Source organism: Heteronotia binoei, chromosome 16 (genome assembly GCF_032191835.1).
Source record: "Heteronotia binoei isolate CCM8104 ecotype False Entrance Well chromosome 16, APGP_CSIRO_Hbin_v1, whole genome shotgun sequence".
In the NCBI taxonomy this organism is placed as follows: domain Eukaryota; kingdom Metazoa; phylum Chordata; class Lepidosauria; order Squamata; family Gekkonidae; genus Heteronotia; species Heteronotia binoei.
Window position 1 is genome coordinate 34,818,540 of NC_083238.1, and position 22,723 is coordinate 34,841,262.

Consider the following 22,723-nt stretch of genomic DNA (forward strand, 5'->3'; position numbering starts at 1 on the left):
TTCTTCTCCTCCTCCTCCTCCTCCTCCTCCTCCTCCTCCTCCTCCTCCTCCTCCTCCTCCCAAGGCCAAGGTATTCAAGCGGGCCGGCGGGAGAGGAAGGGAAGCGAAGGGAGTCCATCGCCTTCAAAGCGCACAAAGAGGAGCTTTTACGACCCTGATCCCGGAGCCGCGCCGGTGGATCGCCGCGGAGACAGAAAAGCCGGCGGGGGAGACATTCCAGTGGGCATAACAGTCCCGGAGGCTCCGGATCACGAAACGCCTCCAGCCGAATCATCGCAGAAGGGCATTTCCAGCACTACCAGGAAGAAAACGGTTGGGAGACCCGGTGGGAACCGGCGCCAAAGGCTCCAAGACGCAGGAGACGGGATTTGTCGCCAAGCGGCTGGAAATCCGGAAGAGCAGCGGGATAGTTTCGGAACCCCCAGGCGGACATTTTCGCCAGAGCGAGGCCGGGTCATCTGGGGGCCTGCGGGAAAGAGAGAGGGGTCGCAGGGCGGGGGCGGGGGGAAGAGATCAATGCGTGAAATATCGGACGACTTTGCTATTTATTTTTAAAACCGCCCCCCCCCCCCCGCCGGGTCTTTTCCTCGTGTTTTGCGAGTAGGTCTGCAGGCAGGACCTTTTCCTGAAGCAGAGGGATTCCGTCGGTCTTCTGGGGTCGATCCGGTAGATTTTGCCCTTGTGGGGCGAGTTTGTAGGGACACGGGAGAGAACGGATTCTGGATTCCAAAACACAGGGATTCGTGCTACGGATTTCAAAAGCCTGGCTTCAACCCGTTCGAGACGAGGGCCTTCTCTGCAGCCAAAAGTCGTTGCAGCTATTCTGGATGTAATCGAGGCGCTTTTCCAAACGCGCGGTCTGCATTCGCCGAGAGAGAAACGCTTTTTCATTTTCTCGATGTCCGTGTCCTTGTTGCGATGATCATAATCCTTATTTGGTTTTTAATCCCGCTCTCACTATCAACTGCTCGGCGCAGTGTCCGGGGAGCCCGTCTCCTCCTGCATTTTATGCTAACAACAACGCTGCCAGGTAGAGAGGGAAAGAGAGGGACAGAGATAGAGACAGGGACAGAGAGGGACAGAGACAAAGACAGATAGAGACAGAGACAGACATTGGCCCAGGGAATCAAAGTGAGATTATTGGAAGAACAGGGATTTGAATCTAGTCCAATATGATTTCTGCCGCTGCCGCCGTGTTGCTCTGCAGGAAAACAGCTCGATTCCAGCACCTCGAGGGCCAGCAGGATTTTTTGTGTGTGTGTGGGGGGGGGTGAGCTTTGAAGAGTCAAAGAAGCTCCCTCTAGGCTACAGCTAAGCTTCGATTCTGGGAAGCGGACAGCCTGAAACGCTTGCTGGTCTCCAGGCTGCTGGACTGGGACCCAACTGCTCGGAGAGGGTTTGAGTCGGTTTCCTTGGGAGAGAGGGAGGGAGGCCCCCTGAACGCGGCTGAGCTTCTATTGGACCAGAACCAAGTCTGAGCCCAGGGGCACCTTTAAGATCTATGAAGTGTAATTCTGGGTAGCAGCTTTCCTGTGCAGGCACACTTCTTTCGGGCCAAATACCGGCGGTGCTGGCCATTACATTAACATAAGCTCACTGTAGGTGCTGGGAAAGAGATGGTGCCTTTTGCGGGCGGAAGCCGAACGCATCCGCGTCTCTTTCTTTTCATCGCTCCAACAGCACCCCCCCCCCCGCAAGTTTCCCTCCAGCCCAGTCTCTGCCCAGAGAAGCGACTAGCAAAGGAGGTTTGGCAACTGGGCTGCCTCGCGACCCGAGCCGGTGGGCCGCCACACCGCTGTCCACCTCCTCTTCCTCTTCCTCTTCCTCCTGCTTCGGTTGGCGGCGTCATTCGTGCGCCAAAGCAGCGGGCCCGCCTGTTCCTCGGCGCTCGCCTGTGGAGGAAGCTTCTTCCCCCGGCTTTAGGGCCCTTTCGGCCAGCGAGGCCGGCGGGAGCCCTCCTTGCAAACCAACCTCGTTCTTGAGACAACGTGAGCGAATAGCTCGATCGGGCCGATTTCGGAAAGACCCGGGACTGTGGCGCTAGTGTGGACGCGCCAGCGATGTGATTGCTGCAGGCAGGGCGAAGAAAAAGATTATCTAACAGAATCGGAGGCCTTTAATGAAAGGGAAAAGGGAACAATATCCTGTAGAGCGCCTTACGTAGGACAAAGCAGCGAGACCGGAGGGTGGGGATTACAGATTTGGTTGTTGGGTTTGTTTTTTAAACTTGAAAGCGCTGAAAAGTTACAGTTTTACAGTAGGTGGAATCCATCTCTACAAAGCACAACACGTTGGGTTAGGAGTTGCAGTGGCAAAAACACCCCCCTTTGGCCTGCCGGTTCAGATCCGGGAGTAAGCTTCATTTCCCTCAGACAGCTAGAGAGCCGCTAGCTGGCCTTTCGATGCCTTTGTTAGGGTTCTAGAGACGCTCTGCAAACGGGCAAGCCAGATCCATCGAACTACATTGCCTTGCCTTGCCGCGTGTGGAACACGGATTCGGTCTCATGTCTTAAGATCAAAGAATTCATTAATCTTTTCAGTCACAGTTTTAATATCAGATCCTGGGTGGGAAAACATGGCACTCGTCCCTTCTGATCGCAAACTCATTTCCTGCTTTTCAAGTCTTGAAACAGACAGAAACGTTTTGCTCATTCAGGAAGATTTCAGTAGATTTCCCAGTAACATATTTATCTATCAAAGGCGCAAATATATATCAGAGCTGCCGCAACTTCCTTTTATTTTTTTTCCCGGTACACGCTTGACATTTCTGTTTGCGCCAACACCTTTTGAGTCCTGCAGAATTTCAATCTGGAGTCCAAACGGATCCGCTACTGCCTTGATGCACCCTAAGACAATAAACGCAGCCCAAATTTGCCCTGTTCGATTGACCCATAATGCGCCCTTGGCTTATAGAACGCGCTCCCGATTCAACAACCACAAATGTCTACCAAGGTGTTACGGAGAGAGAGACAGAGGCTGCGATCGCACACACTAAATAATGCGCTTTCAGTGCACTTTCTAACTGGATTTTACTGCCTGAGCTGGCCAAACCCAGTTGGAAAGTGCATAGAAAGTGGTTTGAAACTGCAATATTTAGCCTGTGTGATCGCGGCCAAAGTCTAAACATAATCGATATCTTCAGACTATGGCTGCGATCACACACATTAAATAACGCACTTTCAATCCACTTTCAGTGCACTTTACAACTGGACTTTACTGTGTGAACTGGCAAAATCCAGTTGGAAAGTGCATTGAAAGTGGATTGAAAGTGCATAATTGAATGTGTGTGATTGCAGCCAATGTGTTGAAATATAATACTATATTACACTATACAGCTTCTAAAAATATGCAGCTGTCTGTATGGAGCGGTATGGTATAGTTTGGCAACAGTACAGCTCACTAAAGTATAGTATTCTATAGCATAGCGTAATATAGTATAGTACAGTACAGTATAGAGTAGTACAGAACACAGTACAATGCAGAAGAGTATTTGGGGGGGGGGCAGAGGGCGGGAGGGAGCGCGCACATGCAGAGAGGCGCAGCCCGGGTGTCCCGCGCACGTACAGAGGGACTTAGGGAACTCTTGGAACAATGCGGGACGATGCGGGAAGCCATTATGGAGGCAGAAAATGTAGGTCCGGTCTTCATCGACGTTGGCAGGAAAGGGGCAGGAAGCGGCGCCATCATGAAGGTTGAAGGCTTGAAGCGGGGGAGAGGAAAGGGAGGAGGGGGTCTTCTGAAACCACCACGAGGGCCTCCCTTTCTCCCCCCCCCCCCAGTTGCCCTGGTGGCTCCTTCCCTCCCCTTCCCCATGCCTTGAGTCTCTCTCTCTCTCTCCATCTTTCCAGAAGTTCTCCCCAGCTCCTTCTGGCCCCAGCAGCCGGCTCATTGGCTGAGAGCTGGAGGGGCGCTGGAGATGGTGGCTTTTGGGGAAGGATCCGCGGCGGCCCCCCGTCCTCGCCCAATCGGTGGGGACTTTTGGGGCTGATTCCCTGTCGCGATTAAAGTGCGGCGCCGCCGAGGCCGGACCAGCTGCAGCTCTCGGGGTTGGAAATGTGCGACCGCAGCCTCTGCCGGCCGGCCTACGTGAGCTCCCTCCTGAACCTGCCCGCCGCTACCGCCGACTCCTTCTACATCCCCAACCTGCGGACCAACGGGAGCCACCAGCTGGCGGCGACCTCCTTGCCGGCCCTCTCCTTCCCCCGCACCTCCCTAGCCTGGAGCCCGCCCGCCAGCCATGCTTTCGGCGCTCCTGCAGCCTCCTCCTCGCCGCAGCCGCCGCCGCCGCCGCCTTACCTTCCCCTCCTCCTCCACCCCGGCAGCGGCGGCGTCCACAAAGGGGCTCTGGAAGGCGGCCGCGCCAAGTACGAGGCCCACGAGGGCGCTTCCAAGGCGGAGCGCAGGAGGCCAAGCCGAGAGGGCGCGCCCAGCCAGCCCAGCAGCAGCAGGGGTCTACCTCCGTCTCCGGCCAAGGGGCTCAGCTACGAGCCGGGCGCTCTCCTGGAGGCGGAGGCGGGCGCCGAGGGCTTGAAGGAGGACCTGAAGCAGCAGCAGACCATCAACTTGAACGTGACACTGCAGCCGCACGCCGCCGCCCACTTCAGCCACAGAGCCGCGCTGCAAGACGGTAGGGAGAGGGGGTCGCTGCATGCCGCTGCCGAGGCCACCGACCAACCCCCCACCACCGCCCCTTCCGGAGAGCGGCCCTGCCGAGGACCCGAGGCCAAGCAGCCGCCACCGGAGCTCAGCGGGGCCTCCCTAGTTCTCCCAGCCAGGCGGCAGCTGGAGTCCCACTTGGGAAGCTGCGAGGCTGTCGAGGAGGGCTCAGGAGCCTCGCGTCCCGGTCCCCTTTACTCGAGAGTAAGCCCGCCAGCTTCAGGGGCGCTCACTCCTCAGGAAGAGCGCAGCTTCCATCTGGGCACCATTAGACCCCGAAACTTCCCCGGAGGTTCCCGTTCTTGCGCCCGCGCAGAGCTCTCCTCTCCTTCCCGGTCCTTCCCTTTCCCTTCTTGCATGCGGCTGGTCCTCGCGGCCCCCAAGAGCGCGCGCGAGAGAGAGGCCCACCGGCCCAGTCTCCCCCTCCCCGACCCTGTCTCTCGCCCTGTCTCTTGCAGGCCTGCCGCCCTGGTGCCCCACTGCGGGGAGGTCGCGGAAGAAGCGCAAGCCCTACACCAAGCAGCAGATCGCCGCGCTGGAGAGCGAGTTCGTCCGCCACGAGTTCATCAACCGGCAGAAGCGGAAGGAGCTCTCCCAGCGGCTCCACCTGAGCGACCAGCAAGTCAAGATCTGGTTCCAGAACCGGCGCATGAAGAAGAAGCGGGTGGGGATGCGCGAGCAGGCGCTCGCCCTCTACTAGCCACGCCGGCCGGGGCGGGGGCGCAGCCAAGGGGCGGGGAAGGCCTGGCGCGGTCAATCATGAACTTGCCTCTGGCTTTGCTCCCGCAGGGCTAAGCGGGAAGGGGAGGGGGACGGAGAGGGAGAGAAAAGGCAGAGGGGGGTCGCCAAAGAGAGCCCCTCCGGACGCGCCGCTTTCCCAACCGCACCTTTTGGGACTTGGGAATATGGCCAAAGGCTTCTCTTTTAGCCGAAGGGGGGGGAGTCCCCACCCCAGAAATGGACGAAAGGGAAGCGAGTCTCCCCTCCTCCACTTTGCTTTAAACAACAACAACCGGACACCCCTCCTCACCGCCTGGAGCTTGGAGGAGACGGGAGGTCCGTTTCTTCTTCCCCGCGCCGCTTTTGGGCAGCTCCAGGCCGGGGCGAGGAGACGCTCGGTGGAGGAGGTCGCAGAATTGCAGGTAAAGCTCTGTCCGGCCTCCTCCACCGCCAGGGACACGTCTTGGTCTGTGGAGTCTGGAGGAGGGGGGGGCGCTCTTGAGACCCAGCGTGTCTCTGCAAGAGTCGGCGAGGGAGAATGCCACGAATTTAAAATATATATACACGTTCTTAGACAGCAGACGACATCTTCCATTTCTCTCTCCCTCTCTTCCTTTGTTTTTTAACAAGAGAACGAATGTCCACGAAGGGCGAGGTCTCTGGCGGCCTTCGCTGCCCTTCAAGGGCATCGGGAAAGGAGATGGAGTCGAATCTGCCCCAGTGGCCTCGCCCCAATTCCCACTCCGGTCTGGACGCCTTGCCTGAGATTTGGGTATGAGCTATCGACCTCCGGCCCAGTATTTTCAGTTGCTGTCAAAAAAGAAAAGAAAAATCTCTGTTCTGAAGCCGGTGTGTGTGTGAGTGAGAGAGAGACAGACAGACAGACAGCGACAGAGAGACAGAGTGTTGGAACAGAGACAGAAAGAGAGAAACAAAGAGACAGAGACAGAGAGAAATCTCTACCAGGAAAGACAGCTAGTTAAGCGTTAGGGTTTCTGCATCTCTCCCCAAAGCTAGGGAGACTGGGGGCTGCAGAAATTCTTCCATGCCTGTCCTAGGTGGGTTTCCTTGGCTGCAAGTCCAGCTAAGGTGCCAGACACTCCTAGGACAGTAATCCCGCCCACGGCCTACCCCCAAAGTGTCCAGAGCTCCGTAGTTCGGGGGGGGGGGGCAGTTGAAGACGCTTCTGTTTGTGGAAAAACCGGTCAGGGGCCCTTGTCCCTCGGTTGCTTCCTTTCGACCGTCTCTTCTACACCTCTCTTCCCCAAAGGAAGGCTCGCCCTGCCTGGTGTGCCCGCTGCCCTAGAAGGGAAGGAGCCGGGGGCAGAGAAGTCGGTGTTTCTTTTGTTTCCCTTTGTTTTTGTGGGTGCCAGGAAGGAAGCCACGGCCAGGATCGCCCCCTCCCTCGGCAAACCCCTCCAGTCCAGCGAGGGGGGAAGAAGAAGAAGCTGGAAGCAGAAAGCGTCTCCGTCGCAGGCCGAGGGGAGCCCTCTTTCTCCTGCAAGGGCCGACGACGCCCCCACTCCCGGGCTCTCTGGCCGCCCTCCAACAGGACGACTCCTCCACCCCCTCCCCAGCAAGCAGTCTGGGCTTCCTCGCCTCCCCGCCTGGGTCGGCCTCCCGCCATTTGTTGGGCTGCAACTTCGCCTCGCCTTTCATGGTTGCCCTTGGCTGTGCGGCCTGCCCAGAGGCCTTCGGGTTTCTGCTTGACTTTGGCCTTGCCCAAAAGCGACAGAGGGGCACAAAGGGAGGCCTCCTCCTCCACCCCCTCCCAGCCCCCCCCAGCTTTAAGCACAAAGGAGGGGGGAGGGAGAAACAATCCGGTAAACACGGAGATAATTGGGAATGGATTTCCATTGTGGGTCCACAGAAGCCAACTGGACTGGGTTTTGAGGGATGTTTTGGTTTGGTTTTTTAGTTTGGGATACTGTAATGTTGGTGCCGGGTGTAATGGGTGGGTGGATGTTTTGTAAATCAAATACTGTAAATTTAAAAACAAAATAGCGTCGGCTTAAGATGGAAATGTCGGTCATTTCCCTGAAATTCGATTTTTCTCCAAAGTTCCTCTAGGATCGAGAGAAGAATGATTCGCTTTTGGAGAGCTCTCCAGTCTTTAAAAGGCGGAGAATGGTGTGCGCAATCTGTGCAAAGAAAAATAAATAAAATGGAGACGAGGTTTATATACTTTACCGGGTTTTGTACAAATGGAAATATTGCTTTAAAAAAAGGTATATTCTCTCAAATGCAATTTTGAAACCCAGGTTTTGGTTTTGGTTTGATTTTAAAATAGTCAATGTAAGTCGTTTAACGGCAGCTCCCATAAGCACTGTCGCCGTTCGTGTTGTTATTTCATACCTTTAAAAAAATGCAATTCCACATATCCATTCAAGGTATCACCACCAAGTTCGTACAATAAATTGACAACCGCAGAACAGTATTCCAGTGAAACATAAACCGGCGCAAGAAGCAATCCGCATTTCCAAAGCGGGCGACGGCTCTTCTGCAAACGCTGTTCGAGAATGAATCTTTTCCCTTTGTTATTTTCTAAATAATTATCTATATATCTATGACAAATAGCTCAGGAGGCCTCAAAATACTAAAGGAAGGCGGTAGGAAAGAGGGGATTTTTTCCAAGGGCGACGGCTGACTAGGACTAGAATCGCCCGGGGTTCCCCGCCCCCCCTTTCTCATTTTCTTCTTCCACGACAGAGCTTCGAGAATCAAAAGGGGGCGATTTTTTTTTTTTTAAAAAAAATAATAATCAGCGGAAATAAATAAATATTGACAACTAAAGTTAGCCTGGATTTATTTGCAAGAATTAATCCCCGGAACAAACCACTTCGGTTTCTCATTTGGCCGTTCTGGGTGGGATGTGTCGGCGGTTCAGTTTCCAAATAAGGATTCCCCAACCCAAGCCGAAACCAAAAAAGGAAACGGTAGTCTGGATCCCTTTTTTTTGGGGGGGGGGGGGGCGGGTTACGGAATTCATTTTGCTGCTGCTGTTTTTGCTTTCAACGATTGGATTAAACCAGAGTTTTCTAAATCGCAGCACGGCTGAACACAGAATGGCGTGTGTTCGCTTGGGTTCTGGAGAGCTTGTAGCTAATGCAGTCGTTATAGGTGTGGGAAGCAATACCTCGGGGGGGGGGAGGGGGGAAGACGGGAAAGGAGAAAGGGAGCCAGAGGACATCGGAAACTTCACCGAGGGTGTACATGGATGCTCTCCTATGTTTTGATTACGTCACCCAAGTACATAGTCCTGGCTGAACGCTTCACCCCTGTTCAAAAACCAGTTCACCCTGAAGCGCACAAACACAAAATCCCTGCAGAGAACGTGGCTCCGCTTAGGGCTCAATCCTGTGCACGGTTACCTGGGAGCAAGCCTCGTCGGACACAGTGGGACTTACTGCTGAGTAGGGTCAGGCAAGATTGGGCTGCCAGAATTGTTGTAGAGCAGGGTAGGAGACAAAGAGATGTTTCGAGAAGGAGTCCTGTTCCGGGGTGGGGGTGGTCAGCTCTTGCGGGTGGCTGCTATAGGTGTATCTACGAAAATGCAGACTAGCAAACCGAAGCTCCTTTAGCTTATTGTTTAGGATCAGTGTATCTACATCATGCGCGATTGCAACTCATAAGAGGGGGTGACGGGGGGGCGGGGAGAGGTGGGAATGTTCCTGTGTTTACTGCGAGCAAAAGTGCTTGAACCAGACATACCGAAGGCTACCGACAAAGGCGTATCTGTGGATGCCATTAACAGCCTGTCGGGTTGCAGGAACCATTTTTAAAAAGGATTTTGAATGGATTCGCACCAGGTTTGGGGCTTCAGATTCTCTGGTTTAGAAATAAATCCCCGTCCATCGTTCTGGAACGTGTTTCTGAGTCGCAGGGGTTGGGATCCCAGCCCTAGAGAAGGTGAGGGGGGCATTGCATCATTTCCCCAGGCAGACAGAGAAAGAAAGACATGGGGATCGAACGTTGCCACTGGCTATGATCCTAATGGAGGCATAGATAGCTCTCACGTGTGTGTATGAGTGTGTGTGTGTGTGACAGAGAGAGAGAGAGAAAGACGTTGTGATTTTGTGTGTCCTATGTGTGTAGATATGAACACGACCTCTCTCTCTCTCTTGCGCTTACACACACACACACACACAATCACACCCGGACATGCCTGTAGCGCTTCATTAGTGACACATATTTGGCCATCGATCTTCCTTCGCCAGTCAGCCCCAAACCCGCTTCTTGCTGGCGTTGGGGACCCGTCCTCTTCTCTGATAGGCTAAGCGGAGGCGCTTCAACCATGCCTGCGAGTTTGATAAGGCAAAAAGGACCGTCCCCTCTGATTGTTTTAAATGGCTCCGGTCGCTTTTGTGTTTCCTAAAAGAGCATAAATAATTAAAGTTTGGCAGGGAGGGGGGGAGAAAAAAAGCTTTCTTGCAGCACTGTCGTGGCCATAAATGAAATGACTCCGAATCTCTTCTCCAGTCAGTTTTTACGAGAGCTGCCAGACAGCGTCTGCTCACGTTCTCCAGATACTGGAGGCGCCATAACAAAGTTAAGGTCAAGTTAGTGTCTTATCTTGGGTGGCACAAAATACCGCAACTTCTCTAGCCAGGACCTGGGATCATTTCTCTCTCCACGGCTCCCGCCCCCCCCCTTCGTTCTACCTCCTCCCGAGACTTATGCGGATCGTCCTAATTTCCCACCAAAGGTTTTTTGGAACTGCCACTTGGACTGGAATCCTCGCTTATGGCTGGAGGCAAGGACCGCGGCGCTTGCAAGACGGCAAACGGTAAAGTCATGGCATTTATTGTGCTTTGGGCAGCTTTGTTCGGTGGGATGCGTCTCATGCGTGGGATCAGGGGATCTGTGGCTAGCGTGGAAAAAGAGCCTGCTAAGATCTCCCAGAACCATTCTCAGTGAAGCTACAGCCTTTCTAAACCCGTCCAAGCCAAAGGGTTTAGAAGGGCATAACTCCGTTTAGGATGGCTCTCTTAGGCCAAGGAGGGAAAGCTCTAGAAACCGGACGTGTCCAAAGTGTGCCTTTGGCCAAGGAAACCCCAGCGGGGGGTCTCGGACGAGCGTGGGGAGGGGGGGTCTCTTGCCAAAAAATCTTGGGGTTGGTTCTTCAGCCGGGAGCCAGCGGTCGTGGTGTCCTTGAACTTGAAAAATGGCAACCGATGGACTCTGGTCCGAAGCTGTGGTCGCTGCGGAAGGGTTCTGCGGGGGAGAAGCGTCGATGGCGGTGCTGGCGAGGACCTGGCTGAGGGTTTCCTGTGTGTGTGTGGGGCGGGGGGGGGGTGAGATGGGTGGGAGACGAGAAAGGAGGGAAGAGAAGGGTGGTGGGCTTGTCTGTTGTCCTGCAAGATCATTGCTCTGCTTGGTCTCGAGGACCCTGGAAGGCACCATCCAAACGAAGGTCTTTGCCTCCCCCCCACCCCCAATGGCGAGAGGAAGCGCAGAAGCCATTTTAGCTGCGCAGTCGACTTTGGGGAGGGAGGGAAGGAGGGAGGGAGGTCCATTCGTTGCAGCAAAACCCAAACCTGGGTGTTCACTAACAGAGGAGGGGATCGAGTATTTTTTTTTTTTTTTGCCTGTTTCGTGCGGCTGTTGCTCATTGTTGGTGCCTGGTTGGTTTGTTGTTTTTTTTTACTGGTGGGCTCTGATGGCGCTGGTGCGTGGTGGGTTCTTGCGCGTGGCGTTCATGGCGCCCAGCCCAGAGACGGCGAGCGCAGCCCAATGCGGGACATTTGCGTTTGGACGCAGTGGGGTTCGCTTGGTTCCTTCCCTTGACCAAGCCAGAAAAGAGACTTATCTGGAGGCGTAGTCCAGGCAAAGAGGCGAGGATGTTTGTGCCAGTTAACAGAGCTGCCCTCTCGGCTTCCTGCCTCGAGTTCTGCACAATGAATCCGATGGGGTGGTCATGGCGGATGCCAGTCAAGGCGCTTTCCGCGTTCTGAATATCTTTGCAGTCAATGGCCGGGTCTCTGCTACTCCGGAGTCACGCCTGGGTTTATGTTGGGAATATCCAATAGTTTTATCTGTGGTTGCAAAAGGCTATGTGTCTATGGCACGTAATGAAACATGATAGGATAAAACCACAGCCATTTCTGTCGCTGACTCCCTGCAGAGTGTGGCTTATTAAACTATATATAATATGTTCATATAATTAAGCCGTGGGCGTCAGTACAAGCCGGCGAGCCAATCCTGTTTCCCGCTATAGACCCGGAGAATGCAATGCGATTTGGGGCATAGCGTGGGCAAGTTTGTCAGGGGATCCGACCCCTCTGCAGTGTCGCGGGCCAGCGGATTAATTGTGTTGTGTAGTGAGTGGCAAGCTTGCGGTGCCGTGACTTTCGCCCCGGTCTCTTCTTTCGATTTCCCCTTCGAAAATCATGTATCTAAGGCCTCGCTCTTTAAAGACAAGGTCATGGGCAATTCTGAAAATATGCTCGCTGTAGACAATTGTGAAAATATGCTGGCTTAATGTGACTTTAAGATTAGTTCTCGGAGTGGGAGGGCGAAACTTGGATTTCTTTCCAGCTCGTTGTCTTGAGAAAACATGTTTGGCACTGAAAGGCGTCCTCGGTAGCCGGTAGAAGGAGCGTCGGCTGGATAAACTTGACATTGCACTGTGGCCGGGCCAAGAACCGAATGGACTCTCTCGGAGACCTTGGCATGTTTCATGTTTTCCGAAGGGATTTTTGTTTTCTTCTTCGCTGGGTTTCCTCGAAATTCTGTCTCTCTCTTTCTCTCTCTGTGCCTTACAGTGGTTTGTTTTGTTTCCCCCTCTCTGGTTTCTTGCGCCTGGGATGTGTGTATTTTTAGAAGAAGAAATGTTTTAAAAGGCCACTGGGAAACACACAGCCGAGATCTTAGGACAAAACGGTGTGCGTCTGTTGTGTTTTGGGGGGATCTGAGAACATAGATATGCTTTTCTCCTTCAAATGACATTGGTGATCCGCTAGCTGGGCGAGCCGCCCGGCGGAGAGTGGGCGGGAGAGATGCGCCTCTCAGGGTTGGAATCCGGCATTTTCCACAAGGAAACTGCTGTTCTGTTCGGTTAATATCTGATATACGACATATCTGATGCAACTCACAAGTTGGGCCATCCGGGACGGGTGAAAAGCAGGATTGGTACAGAGGCTGCGGGCATGATCTTTCTGGGGAAATGTCCATCGTTGGTTACCTAGGGAAAGGAGAGTATTGAGCCAAAGCGTTGGAAGAAACCATAGGAAAGATTGCTGGGGCCGGATCTGTGACGGTGGGGAGACTCTGCTCCCAAGTGAGGAGGTAGAAAGAGACCTTAGCTTGGCTCAGGGAAGCATCTCTCTCACACACACACTTACACACACACACCCGGGATCCTGGCGGTGGATGCGTGCGAGCTGCAACAAGTCCTCCTCCTCTATTCCTCAAGAGCAATGATGCTCTGACCAGTGGTCGACTCGGGGGTGGAGAGGACTTGGCTTGGAGCTCTCCGGCTCTCTTGCACCTTCCCGCCCTCCAGGTTTCCCCCCGACCGCATTTCCGGTGTCTCTTGGCTTCCCTCGCATCCAGCGATGCCCTGGTAATGCGTGACAAGAGGGGCCGGCGGTGCGGGCGCCCCTTCGCGATGGGAATCTCTCTCTTTTTCTTTTGGAGATGGGGCTGAGCGTTTGTCGTAGGGCGTTATAGAGGCATGTGGAGTAAGGCGCGGGGGGGGGGGGCATTCCCAGGTGATTCGCCGCCCTACCTATAGCTCATCACCAGTTGGGAAGGGGGGGGAGAGGGGGGCGGAGGGGAAGCGGGAGGCTGAGGGGGGTGGGAGAAGAGGAGAGGAGAGAAGCGCTGGCGACGGTCCCACTCCTCCAAAGGCGCGGCGGAGGGCTGGCGAGCGGCGGAGGCGGCGGCGGCGGGCGCGGGGAGGCGGCTCCAGGGAAGCGCTCTGGGCAGCGAGGCGGCAGGCGGAGGGCCGATATAGATATCAGGGCATTTCTTCTTCTTCTTCTCCTTCTTCGCCTCCGTCGCCCTCCCGTCACGTGACCCAAATTACCAGCTCGGAATCAATCAAGATGAATCGCACGTCAGCGCGCGGTGGGATTTTTCCCCCCTTCGCCTGCGCCGCGGCCGCTGCTCCTGCCCGCAGCCTGGCGCGCAGCTAGATGGGGCTCCGCGGGCGCCGGGGTGCTCGCCTCTCCTGCCCACCACGCCGACGCCGCCGCTGCTGCTGCCCGCCGGACGCCCGCCCCAGGCAGCGGCCCCCCCGGGCGGCATGAGCAGCGACTTCGACGACTGCGGCAGACACGCCGCCGCCGCCGCTTCCTCCTCCGGCATGTATCTGCCGGGCTGCGCCGCCGCCGCCGCCTACTACGTGTCGCCCTCGGACTTCCCCAACAAGGCGCCGCCGCCGCCGTTCCTGCCGCAGTCGCCCTCCTGCCAGGTGGCCTTCCCCTACGCCTCCAGCCTGCCGCCCGCCCGCGACGTGGCGGCCTTCCGGGACTATGGGGGCGGCGGCGGGGGGGCCGGCAAGTGGCCCTACAGAGGGGCCCCCTACGCGCCCTCCGCCTACTACGAGGAGGTGATGGCCGGCCGGGACTTCCTGTCGCCGCCCGCCCGCCGCCCCGACGTGCTCTTCAAGGGCGAGCCCGGCTGCGGCGCCCACCCCGGGGCAGCCGCCGCCGCCGCCGCTGCGGCCGCTGCCGCCTCCTCCTTCTACAACGCGGTGGGGAGGAACGGGATTCTCCCGCAGGGCTTCGACCAGTTCTACGAGACAGGCCACGCCGCAGCCGCCGGGGCGGAGCAGGCGGGCCCGGAGCCCGGAGACCTCAAGCCCCCCAGCGGCACTTGTGGCAAAGCCTCGCCCCTCCCCGGCCCGGAGAAGAAGCAGGCCCCTCCCGCAGCCGCCGCCGGCCCGGGCAGCGCCGAGTCCCCCGCCGGGGCGGAGAAGAGCAGCAATGCTTCAGGTAGGGCGGGGTGGAAGGGGCCGCGGACTGGAGTTGGGCGCTGCTGGCGGGATAATGCGGGGGGGGGGTGCGGAGGGAAGGGGGAGCTCCGGACAGGGAAGGGGGGGACGGAGGTGGAGGGGAACCCCCGCGGGCCATCGGGCCACCGCGTTGTCAATCCCCGCACGCTGTGGTTCCTGTTTTCTTTTTCTTTTTTTACGTGCCGTTTTATAAGCACCCAAAGCGCTTTTATAGATCCGATCCGGTTTCCTTTTGCCCTGTAAAGCCGGTTTACGATAGGAAAGTCATCGAGGTGGGCTTCAAAAGGTATCCTTTGGAGGGGGTTAGGAATTGTGGCAAAATGGTTGACCGGGAGCCTCGGTTGTGGTTTTTTTGGGAGGGAGAGGGAGGGGTCCTTCTAAAACAGGAAGATAGAAACCCCCTTTCCTTGTGAAACGAAGCTCCAGTCTGCAAAGGTGGGAGTGAAGTGGGGAGAAGGTGCCTTGGAAGAAACGTTCGTCAAACATTTTATTTATTTATTTATTTTAAAAGTTCTTTTTCTGTAATTGCTTTAAACTATACACCAATTTAAAGAGAAATGATGGGGTTTCTTTGACACCAACCAGTTGGGTACAAAGTTATCTAAAGTGATGGCGGAGCTCTCTGGGTGTTCTCAGACCTCTTGGGGGGTAACAACCAGCTTTCTAGCCATTGACGTTGCCCTAATGAAGATGTTGAATATAGATCCTATTCTGGAGGGTTTTGGTTTTTAACTGGAACAGGTCGGGTCAGATTCTCTTTTTCTGTTTCTTTTTCCCCCTTCACAACCCACCCACCCCTCAACTGTCCAGCAGTTCCTCAACGCTCCCGGAAAAAGCGATGCCCTTACACCAAGTACCAAATCCGGGAACTCGAACGGGAGTTTTTCTTCAACGTGTACATTAACAAAGAGAAAAGACTCCAGTTGTCCAGGATGTTGAACTTGACGGATCGACAAGTGAAAATATGGTTCCAAAACCGAAGGATGAAAGAAAAGAAACTGAACAGAGACCGACTGCAGTATTTCACTGGGAATCCCTTGTTTTGAGAGAACGAACTTGGGGGGGCGGCGGGATGGCTGGGCAGGAAAGATCGCCTCTCTCGGTGCAAACCTGCCCGAGGAGTTTGGAAAACCCAGAGGGTTCTGGGACAGCCACCCTGCGGACATCACGGGTTCCATTTTGCTCATGTTCAGCAACGTTGATTCCTCCAACCCCTCCTCGTCTACTGGAGATGGCCCAGGACTTGACGGAGCTGATTTCTTCTGAGGGGAAACTGGGTAAATCCAAAAAAAGTCAATTTTCTTGATTTTTGTTTTAAACCACTTACGATGTTCTTTCCCCTCTCCCTTTTGGCTGGCTGAGACCAGCGCGCCTCAAATGTAGATGGAAGTTGTTTTGGTTTTGTTTGGGTTTTTTTTTTTTTAAAAAAAAAAAAATGGGGTTAAACACAAGCGTCTCTGTCGCCCGTTCCTGGTGGTGCCATTTTTTTAAATTAGGAATACCCGTTCTGACAGATTTGTTGAAAAAGGTGGTCATGTATATGCGATCTCTCTCTCTATATATATATATCTATACTCCTGTATAGATATGCCTCTGTTGCTGTTGCCATATGAAAAGCATGGGACACTGTCTTGTTGGTGTGAATAAACGGTTGCTAGAAAAGTTGGACTTGTATTTTCCGTTTGCATTCTCAGCAAAGCCATATTGGAAGAATCCTAACCGTGTCCCTGATGGTGCCCATGGGCTGACAGCAGAGTTTTGCTTTTCTAGACTTTTCTAGAAGCCGGTGGTTCGGGCCTCCAGTCCGAATAATCGCCGGCTTGAAAGACCCTCAGCTTCGAAGCTGCCCAGTTTAGGAGAAACCCAACATGGCTGCCCGCTCGCCTTCCATGTTTGAGACCTTTGCGCGCCACAACTTGGGAAAGGAGGAATAGGTTCCACTCCAAGCGCCCTTGACCCAAGCACGTGCTTCCAGTGCGACTCAGGGACATTAAAAATGCCTTAATTTTGTCTAGATGGTTTCCGGATAAGACGGTTCATTAAAAAAAAAAAAAATTCCCGTTCTTTTCTAATGTTTCCTCCCAAAATTGTGAACTTTGTCCATTTTTAGTAGGTCCCCAAACTTCTCCTTAAGGAACGCGACCTATTTATATGCGAGAGGGGGGAATGACTAAAATAGGGGGTGTTTTGGAAGTCATTTCTGGCCAGGCCAAGTCTACAACACATAGGAGCAAAAATGGAAGTGTCCACTTGAAGAGGGAGGCCAGCCTAGCTGCCAACTTTTTTGAAAAAATAATAAAATCGGTACGAAGAATTCGATGGGGGTCCTTCTCTCCGCTTGTTGTTGTCTGCCCTGGCCGAGCTGTTTACAAAACCTTGAACTGTCTAGACAACACCATAAAAGCCCAGGGTCTAAACAGCTTAATTGGGCTATATTATACACCTTATGGTAGGCCAAAGTGAGAGAGAGAGAGAGAGAGAGGGAGGGAATGATTTTCCGCAATGAGCAGTAAAGAAGTGAAGAAGCAGATCTGGTTTTTAAAAAACAAAATGGAAGAGACTCTCATTCCGTTTGCGCCCGTTTAAACACCAAAGCGGAGTGCGAAGAGACAATATGCGGATTAAACCTTAACCTACCCAACTCTAGACAAGCAGGGCGCAAAATTTAAAATTTGAAAACCTGAAGCCAGAAAAGCATAAGCCTCTGCCTTTGAACTTCCAAAACGTCAAGGTCGTCACCTTTAACCTTTCTGAATAATTAGGAGCGCGAAAGGTTCCTCTCTGATTTTCAGCCACCACCCAGTCTCTTTCCCTCTTTTCCCCCGTTTCTCACTCCCCGCTTTCCCCTCCCCTCTCTCCGTCTCTCTCTCTCTCGCACACACACGCAGGCATACACCGCCCGCCCGCACACTCACCACACACGCCCGCACACACACAAACACGCTTCTGACTGCAGAGCGATCCACATCAACGGATTCATAACCCTTCCTGATGTTGATAGAGCCTTTCCTAGAATTATCTTTGCAGGTCATTCCCGCAGCAGAAATTGCCTATTTATTGGGGGGGAGGGTCACCCTTTCTGTATTTGCCCCCCTTTAGAAACTAATTTCTTTTCTTTTTAGAAAACATCCTTTTGTTGCTGAAAAAGCACAACCCATTATTTCTCTCCCCGAAAAATTACCCTTTCCTATTAATTCACCCGGGTGATCTGAATAAGGGCATCAGATGAGTAATAATAATAATATAATGAGTAATAATAATAGTATATATATTTATAAGGGTTGCAATCCTATTCTATTAATAGAAATTCTACCACAGGATGTGGTTTAGATCAAAAATGTTATTTGCTTTCCAGAGGAACTACAGAAAATATAGATTCCTTTTCTTTTTGTAAACACAGTAAAATTTCCTCTGCTTGAGAAATAAGATCCTGAGGTTATCGAAGACTTTCAGCTATCACGTGAAAAAGCAGATCTCTGCTCTATTTGTCAAATATCTGCGCCTAGATCTATCTGCAGAATTTGTAATTGATTAAATCCTCCGGAATGACATTTCCACGCCAGACATGAAAGTGTCAGACATATTCTGACTTTTTAGGATAAAATAGGATAGAACAACACCAATACATATTTATTCTTTCTAATTGTTATTCATTTATATGTGTCCCATCTTCTTCCGTATTTTTTTTGAAGAACAAAACAGTGGGATCAAAATAAAAGAAGAATAGAGCAGAAAGATTGAAAAATCTCCTTGTGCTTTGCAGCTAAATTCCACAAGAGGGCGCGCCAATATTCCAGAATGCATAATTGTCTTGCAGCTCCAAGCGTATTTCCTCCCTAATAATACTGCTACCAATAAAATTCCTAATATATAAGCAACTATAAGATTTCAGGGCTTGGGAAATGAGAAAATAAAGCATAAACAAGATTTATTAAACAAGTAACTCACAGCCGTGACATGATCAAGACGTATTTTATTTTTAAAGAAGATCTTGATATTTTACCATATGGAACACAAGATTAAAAAAAAAACAACAACCAAAAAGTTTATTATTTTAAAGAGGAGTTAGTTTATCTCTTAAATTTCCTCAGCCGAATGGACTTCTAATTGTTTCTTTTGAAAGTGTTAGAGTAACATCCAACGAATATAAATCTCTCTAGTTCGTCTTTAGAATGTTCTATCAGGTTTTCAGGCGAATGCAAGCGGATAACACAATTTTACAAAATGTAGCGAGGATTTTTTCGCTGTTGTTGTTAATTACGAAATCGATAGCTGAGTCGGGGTGCTAAAACCAGGGGCAACAATTTCTCTAAAGAAAGCTCTATGGACCAGAGGAAAAAAACACTTATTTAAAAAAAATATGAGAGTGGTTTCGTCCCTTTGAATCGCGATGGAGAAACGAGATTTGACTGTCCGTTGAAAGAACAGAAATATATAGTCTTTTAAAGGACACTCCAATTATGATTATGATGATGATTAAAGGAGAAGGTCGTTTGAGGAATTTCGTCTTCCAATGTTCTCAACAATTTCGGTCCTTCCCAAGGACTCGTTCCGAAGAATAAATGTTTAAAAATTGGTCCAAGGTAGAGTTTAACCGCTCTCTACCATCCTAGAAATAGCCACTGATCATTAGGCATGTGGTCCAATCTACTAGACACATTCAAAGTCATTCCTAGGAAATTAGTCTCCCAGACTTTGTTTTCCAGAGGTTGGTGCGGGTTCTTTTTAGAAGTTCATTGTTACTCCAGTTACCTCGAATAGACTTCCCCGTCCGCAATAAATAGGAGGGCGACTCCAGACAAAATTCCAGATACTGAAGGATAAACAACGCAATATTCTGCTAGTTCAAATGCATCATGAACGCTACGGTTTAATTTGAATCTATTTTGAGACCAAATAAGGAAAATTGCGGGGGCTGGGGGGAGGTATCTTGGTCTTTCTTTTAAATTCACAGACTTCCCATGATAAAATTATGCCGATTTGTGTGTGTGTGTGTGTGTGTGTGTGTTTCTTTTCTTTTCTTAAACTTACCCGACTCTTATGTTATTTATACAAAGGTGTTGGTCCAGCAATGTGTGGTTGTGGTGGAATATTCGCAGGGGCGTTGTTTGTCCGCTCTGCTGTCGGTGTAGGCTTGGAGTGTCAGGATTTGAACGGGATGCTTGCGGGTGTAAAAGAACCTCAGATCAACACTAGGCGAAAAAAGGGTGCTTTCTGAGAAACATTTCGTATATCCCATGCATATATGGTCACAGAACCGATTTTTTAAAAACCGGGGCGGGGGGAGGGTGGAATTCTCTTCTGCGTGTTCAGAACCATACAAAGAGCTTAGTATGGATGGATGGATGGATGGATGGATACGCATGCATAATACACGCATATACATACTCTGTGTATACATACATGCATATATATTCAAAATGTTGGCTTTGTCTCTCTTTGGGGTCGGTGGACATTCGGTCATTTGATTTTTTTTGGGGGGGGGGGGGGAATCATAGATATCAGTTATTTCTGTCTCTTTCTCGAAACAATTCTCAAATTCCTTTTGGCTAGTAAGTAAAAAGATGGTTGATGTTACTGCCAAAGATAAAACATATATTCGTTTTTAAAAATTCGAAGGAATGTCTCCATTGGGCGGTATCTGAGACCTTTTGACCACTGTCACCTACCAGTCGAAGAGGTTGAAATCGGTGCAGTCTCTGTTTTTGCTGTCTTGATATGAGCCTAAGAAAGAACCGCTGGAGGGATATTTTCAGATCTATACCTGAGACTGGCAGGAGCGATTCCATACATTTTAAGACTCGGCTGGCCCAGCGTTTCTAATGATCCGAGGGTGTAAAAGACGCCCACCCTAAGACATCCAACTGGGCCGCGGGCAGCCTCCGCCGGTCAGAACTTGGAACTGGGTGCCGTCAAACACAAAGAACTGGGGAGAAACAATAGGCAAAGGCGCGAATCCTCTGCGGAGAATTTTGTTTATGACATACTTTTATGGATACACGCCCCATATAAAAATATCTGCATTGGGGAGGGGAGGAGGGGGAGGGAGACTGCTGAATTATTCTATACGTGCTCTCCAACAAAATGAACGATCAGGGAACGGGGTTCCGCATGCTATTGCAAGCGCCCAGGTTGTAGGATGGTGTTGCAGACGCTAATCCCAACAGATGGTTGCTTTTTTAAAAGAAGTTTTCCTTTTTATTTCTTTTCTTTTTTTTTTTTTACAAAAATCCGAACTATTATGAACATTGTCAGTATTCCGTATGAGGTGTGTTAGGCACAGGGCAAAGAATCATTCATTGGTTAGGTGAAAGGAAGTCACCAGATAGTATAGCCGTGACATTGGTTTCCTGGGCTGAAAGGAATACCTTCCCGTTCTCTAGCTCTGTAGCGGGATGCCATGAAATAAAACGGACCTATTAGTAAATACCGCCTAGAGCAAAGGTTTAAATGGATGGCGGAAGGCGAGCTGTTCGAAAGGCATCCAGGATTCTGCTTCTTTCTTTCAAGCTCAGCCGCTCTTGTGAGCAATATTGGGTGTGCCAATTTTGATATTTCCTCCCTCCGCCGGTCTGGATCGACAACTGCACCATTATTCCCCTCGCCTAGAACTACCTCTTACAACGCCTTAAAATCTGGACAAAAAGAGGGAATAAATTGGAATAGAAATAGTGGGGTGGCAGGAAAAACACCAAGTGTGTGCCCACGAACACAAACACACACACACAAACACACATCCCAATGGGACTAAAATGTGGAGGAAAGACTGTTGAAGAAAGAGGAAGGATTAAAATTAAACTTTAAAAAGAAGGACTTAGCCTCCCATATTTCATTTTCTATTATTTATTAAGGCGGAAAAGGGAGGTGACAACGTATATTTTACTGCAAATAGTAATCGAGTTATAAATGGATCTTTTTGGGGGGCTTACCCCCGTTAGAGAGAGGGGGGAAAATATGGGACAGTAAAGAGGAAAGGGCCCTTTACGTTAATGTAGATTGTATATCTCGTTTATGGCACAATATTGATTTATTTATTAATGTTAATTACTACAATTCCATCTTTAACATGATTGAAAACTGGCGTGGCATTAAACAGGCAAGGTCTAAGTAACTCATTTCCCCCGAAGAGGTGTTTATTCAACCTCTAGACGCGTCCAACAAATTTTAAAATTTCGCCTTTTTTGTCTCTTCCCCCGCCCCCACCCCCAGTTCAAATCCCTTTTTCTTTGCCCCGCCGAATTCAAGTTAGTGTTTAAAAGGAGTTGATTGGTCACGATTTGGAGTTAGAGAGTATTAGCGCGACCTTATATCCATTTAGCAAAGGACCGACCATTATGGATTGCGCTATTTATACCTTGGGGCTCCAATCTCCTGCAGCAACCCAGGCACAGTAGAGCCTGAGTTTCAGAATCAGTTCATAAACAATGCCCACTCGAGGGATGCCACAGGGGACAGAGGTCCAGGCCATTGTTTTAACTTTACAACTGGGCGACGTTGCAGCCAAAAGATAAAAGATATGTATTTTTTTTCATTCACTTTTAAAAAACAAAATTAGCAGGGATGTCTCCACTGGGCGATATCTGGGACACTTCTCGCAAGTGTAAACAAGGCTGATGGGAGGCCGTTGGGTGGAAATAAAATCCCTGATTAGATCTCGCTATTAGTCCAGGGACTAGGGACGAATGCTATGGGGTTCCTTTAAACTCAGTGGGCTGTCTGGCGTCTTGTTTGGAGGGGAGGGAGCGGTGGTTGTGGGAGGAAATTGCAGGGAGGCACAATGGGGAGGGGGGAAAGCCATTCCCCCCCCCTCCCAAGAAGAAGAGGCTTCCTGACCTCTACTTCTGTTTTGTTCCCCAGCTCAGACAAAATCTTAGCAATGGCTCTGATAATGATCTTAAATAGAGGGGGGGGGGAGAGAGAGAGGGAGACGAAATTCCTCTGTCTCTCTTCACACTCCCTCCACCGCCTTCCTGGGGGGTGTATTTTAACTACAAGCCCGCATCCAAGATAAGAACACCGATCTAGCCTTCCATTCGAAGGGGGGTTTGGAATCTAGAGTGTGGGGCTGGTGGGAAAATGGACCCGAATATTGGGAAGATAAGCTCTTGAACCACTTGGGCAACACAGAAGCCGGCGACGGGGGCCGTCAAAGGCGCAAGCTTTTTAACGTGGCCATGATGTTGTATTTGAACAGCTGCGATAAGGTTTGCAAAGGGGGGGGGGGGCTGTCTCATGGCCACCGCGAGATTCCCCGACAGGGCTCAGAAAAATAAAATAAAATAAATGGGCTGTGGGTGTGGAGAAAGTGAACAAAGACTTGGCCGGGATCGGGGGTGGTTGGGGGGTCACCCTCGAAGAATCCAGGCCGGCCCAGTGACACTCTGGCGA

At 51.5% G+C, this 22,723-nt stretch overlaps 2 protein-coding genes across 2 annotated transcripts; both read left to right on the forward strand.

Moving 5' to 3' along the window:
- The first annotated feature begins 4,038 nt into the window (after positions 1-4,038).
- On the forward strand, positions 4,039-5,371 carry HOXD12 (homeobox D12). Its single transcript, XM_060257017.1, has 3 exons — positions 4,039-4,226; positions 4,323-4,627; positions 5,115-5,371. Exons 1-3 carry the CDS (start codon positions 4,054-4,056, stop codon positions 5,354-5,356), a joined length of 720 nt encoding a protein of 239 aa, XP_060113000.1. The 5' UTR covers positions 4,039-4,053; the 3' UTR covers positions 5,357-5,371.
- Positions 5,372-13,624: 8,253 nt separating this feature from the next.
- HOXD11 (homeobox D11) lies at positions 13,625-15,397 on the forward strand. Its single transcript, XM_060257018.1, has 2 exons — positions 13,625-14,315; positions 15,146-15,397. Exons 1-2 carry the CDS (start codon positions 13,625-13,627, stop codon positions 15,379-15,381), a joined length of 927 nt encoding a protein of 308 aa, XP_060113001.1. The 3' UTR covers positions 15,382-15,397.
- The last annotated feature ends 7,326 nt before the right edge of the window (positions 15,398-22,723 follow it).